This window comes from Xenopus tropicalis, chromosome 3 (assembly GCF_000004195.4).
Source record: "Xenopus tropicalis strain Nigerian chromosome 3, UCB_Xtro_10.0, whole genome shotgun sequence".
Taxonomy (NCBI): domain Eukaryota; kingdom Metazoa; phylum Chordata; class Amphibia; order Anura; family Pipidae; genus Xenopus; species Xenopus tropicalis.
This window is the reverse complement of record NC_030679.2, coordinates 60,043,761-60,053,433: the sequence shown is the minus strand read 5'-3', so window position 1 is coordinate 60,053,433 and position 9,673 is coordinate 60,043,761. Positions and strand designations below refer to the sequence as shown.

Genomic DNA, 9,673 nt, shown 5'->3' with positions numbered 1-9,673 from the left:
TTCACTACATTCAACTACATTCACAAAGTGTGTTCAGTATGAAGGTCTCAGTGACATAAAGGGGTTTATTTTTTAAACCAATACAAAGTACAAATAAAGGTCAACTTAATTTTACAATTTTTACCCACAATGCAACTTTATTTCCCAGAATTCCAGTCCAGAATTCCAGCCCCCAAGACAAACTAGTGCAAAATGCTGAACCAGATACAGGAGTGGGAGTGTGCTGGTTCATTAATTAGGTGCAACTTGCACTTGAGAAGTAAGCGGTGGCACATGGATGGGGCATCAGTGTTCACTTACAAGACCTTCAGTTATGTGTGGTTCAACTGTTACATCATCAAGGGGTGCATTTATTAACAATTAATGTGTTATCTTTTAGGTGACAGGTGTTAACAAGTGAACCACACAGAGGGAGTCCTGTACTTACTGTCTGGTCAAGGCAGGTGCTAGGTACAAGGCTCCTGTGTGCCCTGTGTGTTGTTCCTTGCGCCTTATTTGGCAAAATAAATGCACTAATCACCAAAACAAAAGAAAAAAATGAAATTATAACCAATTAGAGAAATAAATAAATGAATAGATAAGGGCTTAAAAAATTGACAATCAAGTCATACCAAATTAGTTAGAAGGTCCGGGTGTAAATACCCCGGACCTAACGCAAGTGTTGAACATAGAGCAAAAGCCCATTAGGTTAGATATGGTCAAGTTCACTCACCTGAGTCCCAGAATGGTCCAGGTGCCCAAGGCCCCGAACACATAGCCGAGGGAGAGAATTCCACAAACGCATAAAGAAGGCTCCAAGCACTCCGGACTCCAAGCTTTAAGCTTGGAGTCCGGAGTGCTTGGAGCCTTCTTTATGCGTTTGCAAAATAAATGCAACCAGGAAATTGTCACAGGGCTGTGATATGGATGTGTGAGCAGACAAAAGCAGTTTGTACATGGTGTTAAAATAAGGGCAATTCTGCATCCATTTTTGCACCTAGTTCTGTGACTACTTTTTGTAATTGATCCATATTATGTTGCCCTTTAGGCCACTGCCTATTGCAGCTTGGTTGCCTGACAATCTGACATTTTGATTGCCGTTTGAGCAATAAATCGATAGATCATCTCATGCACTTTCTGATCTGTGGTGGCTGCTACAGCGTGCTAGTGCATCTGTTAAAATAAAAAGTACATTGGCTTCAGAGAACAGCTTCTGCCTTTATTCTCCCGAATAGACATTAAAGTAAGAGCATTTCTTACTGGGTTCACAGAACCTGCCTTCTTTTATTATTTTCATCTATTCATTATATATAGATAGCTGCCATATTACTTTACTTGGCTCGAGTACACATATGCTACTCTAGTAACAGAAACCCTGGAAGCTACAAAGATGGAGCTCTTGCCATTCCTGCCACAAATGATATTATAGTGACTGATCATTATATGCTAAGAAAGGACAATCACTACTGGCTGTGCCCTCCTACTTTACTATTCAAGGGAAAGAAAATGCCACTGTATTGAGAAATCCGGTCTGTTTTTCTCTTTGCGGTTTCGCTTGCACTGTGTCTTCACAAAACTGCACAGTGATTTTAAGTGAAATGAAAGCAGAAGGTTGTGTTTGGAAGCACACAGCAGGCTTGTAATGAATGCACCCATTGTGAGTGTGTTATCTCTGCAGCCCTGCAGCTCATTCATTCACAGATTCACTACATTGATTGGATTTGTCAAGGAACAGTTTCATTACTTCAGGATTTTAAAAAAAGAAATAAATGGCAAGCATGAGCTGCATCACCTGCCATTATTTTTCCTTATTATGGTGATCTGAGTTGAGCCTGAAGTGTATTGTGCACAATTACTTTTGTTTTGTGTGGTATTGTATCGTGTGAGAATGGAGCCAGATGTAAGATGTTACATTACCACTATAACTACTAGTTTATTTGTATAGCATGCTACTACTAAACAAATGGCTTAGGAGCAGGGCCTTTAAATGAATATGTCTGGACAGTGCTATGTTTGTGTGTTCTCATGTTCGCCCTTTATAAGAACAATCCCTGCTATGCTCTGTGTGTGGCTTTTCATTGAAACACAATATTACACCCTGTGAGGAAAAACTGTGTTATTGCTCTTAAACTTGGGCATTTTACCATGTGTTTTTCAGCGGTGGACCTCTCCTGTGTTCCATCACAGGAGGACGCAGGACAAAACGCAGCCCATTCTACCTGATAGGGTTGTACCCATTTAGTTGCATACAAGCGCTGATCGACACGTTCCACGTGTGTTCAGAGCTTGCAAGCATCTAAATGGGTACAACCAAATCATTAATATATTTTCATGCAGAAAGGAATGTTTCATTCACTGCCCAGTAATAAGAGTAGAATCATTAGGTTCCCTGCCATACTGTCAATGTTATGAGCCACTGTGACAGTCATTCAAAATGTAGTGGTAGGAGTGTTAGTGCCACAGACGAGGCATGAGGGTAAGATAAATTGTGCAGGCCTGTGAAAGGGGTGAGGAATTCTGACTGAAGCAGGGTGTTTGTATTAATTATGTTAAAGCATCAGTGAAGGAAGAGAAATGCCAACCCACTGTCTCCACTAAAGACACAATTGGTCCAGGCAGTCCTAGGAGCTCTGTTGTTCCATATAAAGGTAATAATTATTGCAACTGCAATGTATTGTTTTGGGTACAAGTTAATTGTGACTATTGAGATTTAAGTGCTAAAAAGTGTTTTTTTAATGGTAAACATGTAATTCTAAACATTTTTCCAATAAATAATTTTAAAGTGATTTATAAATGTGAATCAAAGTAGTATTTCTCTCACAACTCCCTCCTTTCCTTATGCCACACATTCTGGGTTCTCGGCCTGTGGACAATCGCAGGCTGAGAATCTGTCCCTACACTTGAATCAGCACTCTTCCTTGTCTGCATTCGGAGCCACGGTGCAGAGTGGATGTGCGAGTATGCACTAAAACCAACTGTGTGTGCTGTACCTGGGCTGGAGCACTGGCTCCTGGTACAGACACAGAAGAGCACCGATTCAAGTGTAGGGGAGATTTGTAGGCCTGCATTTATCCACAGGCCGAGAATCTGCCACGTTTGGCATGAGCCTAACTATTCGTAACATTATAACACTGTATCAGCAGTCAGATCTCCTCCAGCCAAGCCTCTAATTTCCCCATCATGCATATTGTACAATTAACACACCAAACATTAAAGCAAAGGAAAAAGCTGTGTGAAATATCTGTACAAATCATTACAGATTTATTTATTTACAGTATTTACTGTACATTTAATACATTTAGCAATTTATTTTCAAAACACATAACCAAAAATCATGCGGGACACTAAATGCATCTCAAGCTGAAAATGCACGATTTATTGAGACTGTTAAATACATCTGATTGAATCACCAGTGTGAATATAAACCAATTCCAACACCAAAGTAACAATCTGTTTTCATATTGTCCTCACACCATTCTGCAGCAATATGTGCAGCTTTGGGAGCATAATTTAATGAAAATAATGCTTTGCTTAATAAAAATTATTTCCTTTAGGTTTTTTTTTTTTACTAACATAGGAAAATATTGCAATGCTGAGTATTAACTGAAAGGAGTAATATTCATATGCAGTTTGGTTACAATAAATGTTTAAATTAACATTTAGCTCAAAATATATCAACGTTATCTCTTTAACATTAAATGAAAGCATTTATAAGGATAAATGTACTTGGGAATGGCAAGGGAAAGTTAAACTCAGTAATCAGATTCCTTATTAAACCTTAAGTAGAATTAGGAAAGTACTAGAGTCCCGGTCTTTTCTGAACTATTCTTGTATAGAAAGATTTATGCATTTTAATTGCTCGTGTATTATTTGTATACATTATATCTGGAATCCTCAGATACTTTCCTATGGAATATTATATTAGACGCTGTTGAACACTGCAAAATGTGATTACAAAAAACAACGTAGTTGAGTCCTCCTTAAATGCACACAATTTTCAGTAATCTGTTATTACTACAAAGTAAGGAAACACAATTCGCAGTTATAAACAAAACTTCTGTTTGTTGTACTTTTTTTAGGAATATAAAACACATGATCTTCAAGTTGCTTTATTTTCATTGCTGTCATGTAAGCCACTAAAAATAAATATTTTCCAGTTTACAATGTAAACTTGCTTTCTCAGTGACAGGCTTAAGGAATGACAGAAACAGAATAGAGGTGGTTTGTGTCCACTAGAAAAATAATTTGTTCATATCTTTCCTTTTGAAAAGCTCTAATGAAAAGTTGCTGCTGTAGATAAAAATGTTTGAAATTCTCCAAAATCGTCTTACGTGAGTTTTCTTCAGTGAGTCCCCCTTGGTTCACAGGAATTTGTGTTATCAGGCAGAAGTTGGTGTGTGAACACTGTTTGGCAAAGTTTGTAGGGTTGCAGCACTTTTTGTTCCATTGGCAGCAATAACAGGCACTGGGACATATTGAGGTGATGATTTTTTATGTTTTTTGGCAAGATTTTCTTCACTTGTTGCTTCATTTGGTCCTGCAACACCATTGTTCTTTATGCCAATAACATCACAAACATTCAGTGGTAAATCCTGCAACAAAAAGCAAAGCAGAACTTTTACCAGGAACACTGTGGCCATCAGGTAGGCATCATGGCATTGTGACTGATGCTATTAGCATGGGGGTCATTTGTACATTAACAATCATAAAAAAATCAAGATGAAAGTCTATTTCTAGGTTGCACGTCAAAATCAAAGATGTATTTGAGCACCTAAATGGAATGAATATATTGTTGAGCACATGCTAAGAAGGCATATATCCAAGGTTCTATCATCAAACTTTTACTTTAACTTCCATTCTTGATTTTAGATATTTTTGTGTGCCTACGGGCTGCACAGCAACCCATTAAAACCTAAATTATAGCTTTCTGGTCCCCCTACAATCTTCCAGGTGCTGAAATGAACAAAGCACAAAAAATTTAGTAGCATGGTACTGTTTTACATAACATAGACATCCTTGTTTTTGGTACTCACAGTTATGGCTCAGATAAGGCCATGGCCCATAATTAAATGCTAATTAATCAAACAAGGGTGTTAAATTTGCTGCTACCCACTTAAACATTCTATAATTAATGGTATTTAAGGTCTGTCCTAAAACCTCAATCACATCATACAATGTTGACCACAAAAACATAAAGGGCATCACAGAGACATATATTCTTCATAAAGCAAAACAGCATTTAGATTGTAAGCTCTGGTGAGCAGGGCTTTTTACCTCTAGTATACCTCTTTTTACCTACATATAGATTAGTTGTTACATAGTGCATGAGGTAAAAAAAAAAGAAGACAAACCATTGGACCAAATTCCAAAAGGTCAACTGGACCAGTCCCTGGATCAACTCTGTAACAAAGTAACTTCAGTTTTCTTGTGTTTTCTCTTGTTACAAAACCATTTTTTTAAACAAATGTATCTGCAAGTATAGCTGCTTCATATGGGACCTTACCAGGGCTTTTTAAGCGAAAAATGTGTCCCTTATTGCTGCTTATTAACACTGCTTGCTACATTTAAGATTATTATTCATGAGTAATTCAGGGTACAACACAATCAAGGATTAACCTTAGTTCCATTAAGGTATAAGTCGACTGCATCTTTTTAAATCTCAAATAAATATGACCTTACATTAGTCAAAATGAAATCTCATCTACTACTCAGCTAGCCCAAACTAATAACAGGGATAACACTTCTTGGATGTATTTAATTGTCCCACTCAGTTTTGCAGGTTTGTGTCATGCTTTGAATGCATTTATTCAAGTTATTAATAAAAAATTTAAATTAAAGTGGACCCATAAGGGAAACCTGTGGCATATCACTTATTCGTCCAATATTAGACCAATTAGAGAATGTATCATTGATGACTACAATTTGTACATGGTGAGAGATTTCGCTAAAAGATCCCAATAACAAATATAGACTGCTTATTCAGAAACTGTAAATAACATATTTCCTTTTTTTCTTTCTGCCAGACAATACTTGGTGTGGTACAGAGCAACCCAAAAACCATAAAAGCTGTGATCATGGCAGTCAAGTGCTAGAGAAAAGTCAACCTAATTTTTCTGGCAGTTAATGAACCTAATAATAAACTTTTTAGGGGTTGTTGTTTGCAAGTTAAGTGATAAAATCATTTTCTGTTGTTACCTTCTTGTGTGCTGAAGTACCTATAAAGACCAGCATATATTTAAATACACAAATACCTGCATATATTTAGCTTTAAATGCACAAAGACCTGCATATTTTTAGCTTTAAATACACAAAGACCTGTATATATCTGGCTTTAAATACACAAAGTCCTGCATATATCTAGCTTTAAATACACGTCATGTAGCTATATGGTATTCAGTATTTTCAGGTCAAACCCTTTAATGATCTAATTTGTATAATACATTTTTGTTAAAAGCTGATATTGCTGACTATTGTATAGTTTCTACATTAAAATGTAATCAAGGCATGCAGCTCATATGTTTTACCACATCTAAAACAGTACAAAAAAAAAAAGACCTGCCATTTCTATCCCTCCAAATTGACATGAAATATGCAGCCTACATTAAATTACCTTGCACTTCATCATCTGCAAAGAAATAGCTTCAGCTTTGCTTAGAACATCGTTAACATCCAGCTTCATGGAAAGTTCATTGATGTGCTAAATAACAAAAATGACAATAAATAATTTCCGGAGTGAGAAGGCAGCTGAGCAGTGATTTACAATGATCTTGTAGACCCAGTAAATTTAAATAAACATTTTTCGAGCCTAAAGATTTTGAAAAAATAACAGTGCTGGTGTTGATAATGGTTACAGTTATAGAAAGAGATTGTCTTTTTATTTAAAAATGTATGTATTTTAAACGTATACTGAAGATGTTTGAATGGACTGGCATTTCATGACCACAGGGTGTTGTGTGCGCATTAAATAGCAAGTAGCGCAATTACAGCCTGGGAGAACTTAGTGAACACTGTCGCTACCCTACATAAACTTACGTATGAGACTAGGGGCGCACCTGATAAATTTGATAGAGTTTGGAGTCCTTGGTGTGACTTAGAGGGTTACTGAGGAATTCCACACACATATACATTTTATGACTCACAGAGTCTTCCCACCTCTTTTGACCCAGCTCGGTTGGTTGATGGACCCAATATGCTGGAACTGCTGTCAGATTCCATACTCTGTAATGTTATACCCATTCTTTTAATGTCTGTAACAAACCATGGGGACAGAGTCTATTCTAATGGTATAATTGACCTGGAAAAGAAAGACTAGCGCTTTATCCTCTTGTATTGTAGGATGTGTTACCTTCCAAAAAAAAAAAAAAATAGCATGTAGCTTAACAAAAATAGAAAAGGGCAACAGAGGTATATCTAAACCCAATTTAACTGGAGATGTTTTTGATTTGAATAAATCAAATTTTAAAAATATTTAACCAAATTTCATTTTGGCACTGGTGCATCCCACTCAGCAATTATTTTGTTTTTGATTCTTAAGCTGGTCAGACACAAGTTGGGGGGGCAGAATCTACCCAACTATTCTATTGGAAGGTCAACTGCCAACATCTATACAATATGGCAATAAATTTGGATTTCTAAACTTCAGTTTCAACTTGGGTCAGTTTATTTTATCACTCAGAACAGACATAGGGATGATATAAAATAATTATTAGTCATCTTTATATCTATTTTGTCTGCTCAGTTTTGGTACAATAACACTAGTGGCTGCTTAACCAAACTGCCATAATTCTAAGACTAATGACTCTACGTACCTTAAGAATTTCATTAAATCCAAAATGTTGCTCCATAATTACTTGTTTTTCTGATTCCAGGATAGCACAGCAAATAAGCAGATGAAAATTCTGACAAGGAAGATCTGTCCATATTACCTGTAAAATATAACCTATGTTTATTAATATATGTGGTAAATGTCACGGTAAATAGGGCACACACCAAAAACTCCGTAAATGCTTCAGTGCCAAGTATGGAGAACAGTATATAATCGAGGAATAGACACAGCACTCACAGGACTTTGTATTGAAAAAATGTGATCCTTTATTTGTGCAAAATCGATTTTTCAATCGAATAAATATGTGAAATAAAATTTTCTGCTTCTTAAGGCCATAATTTAGAAAGCACTGGAATACCAATCTGATTCAGTTATTACTGAAATTTCAAGCAATATAAATACTAAAAGGAAGTTTAGAAACACATTAAGATAGCAGAGAAGAGTTATGGGCTATGACAGATGGATTGGATGCTCTCTTCAAGCATATGTCAATCTAGTAACTGTATGGCAAGCGGCAACCTATTTGTAAGACAGATGCTACATGAGTGCCCTCACCTGGAGCCTAGCACTAAGGACATTTTATGCAACCAGAAAACTGCTTCTAACAAATCAGAACACTGCTCTCTTTCTTTTACACAAAGTGAAACATTATGCATGTACTCTATACAGACAGTGATAAAGGTTTTTTGTTTTTTTTAAAACAAATATGGAGTTTCTAATAGTTTAGAAGGCAAATAAACTTACATATAGATAATGAGGTGACATTAGTTCAGACAAAAATCTATAATAGCAAAGATAAATATCAGAGTGAACAGAATTGAAGCCATATTTCAATACATCCATTTGTGATTCCCAGAAGGGAAAGATATGGCTGTTGATAAAAAATAATGTAAATTTTTTGCTATAACCACCCCACTTAAATCTACCATTACTTACCATGATTATTAGCTTCATTACCTCTGCAACATAAATCTTTAAACCACACTTTATAATGTCTTCTTTTATAACATATGAAATGGAAATCTGTTCCTATAAAACACCTTTGGTACCCATGGACATTTTATTCACTACAGTATGGGTAAAACACTACAGGGTGAGGCAGGTTATCCAATAATTATCCCTAACAGCACAGGATACATCTATATAACTAATGCGGGAGCACAGAAAACATAAAAGCCTAATTTATTAACACATCTGTACTGTATTAACACATCGTAAGACAAAAAATGAAAAAGCAAGGGTTACCACTTTTTTCTGTCAATAATACCAGCCTTTGGGTTGGGAGCAGTTTGCAACATCCTTTTGGGGAGAGGAAAAGGTGAATGAGGCCAGGAAATGGGCGTGGTTATAGGCGGAGCAGAGGGCAGCTCATGATTATAAAGAGTGATAGGAAGCGGAGAGAGTCGCTGAAGGGAGGGATTTATAGGGCATTACAAATTTACCAGCAAGTACATTGCTGGTAAATTTGTAATACAGGTGCTGGCCCTAGCTGGTGATTAAACAACTAGGCTGGTCAAATACTGGCTAGGTGGCAACCCTACTCACAAAGGAATTAACATAGAGCAACTGGAGGTGACTTTGGGCCATTTGATGTTTGTTATACATTTTCTACTTAACATGAAAGTTAAAATGGCTTTGTATATATTCATATAAACAGGGTCAAAAGTCATTTATGCCTCTCTTCACATGTAACATAAACAAGAGCCGATACAAAAATGGTGATTTTCATGCACCATGTTTCAGCATTCTGGTGTGCACTCACATTGTCATATTCTATTTATTTATATTTTTACCCTTATATAAACAGTATAACCTCGGCATCAGAAATTCTTAAAGAGGTAAATCAAGCTTAAATTTTAGTAACATTCT

General features: G+C 36.3%; 1 protein-coding gene across 1 annotated transcript in view; it reads right to left on the bottom strand.

Annotated features, from left to right (window-relative positions):
• Nucleotides 1-3,214: 3,214 nt before the first annotated feature.
• Nucleotides 3,215-9,673, bottom strand: part of tbc1d15 (TBC1 domain family member 15) — a 46,692-nt gene continuing 40,233 nt past the window's right edge. Inside the window, 3 exon segments of the mRNA NM_203892.1 lie at nt 3,215-4,571; nt 6,590-6,676; nt 7,788-7,904. Of these exon segments, the coding sequence (NP_989223.1) occupies nt 4,359-4,571; nt 6,590-6,676; nt 7,788-7,904 (417 nt within the window). The 3' untranslated portion in view covers nt 3,215-4,358.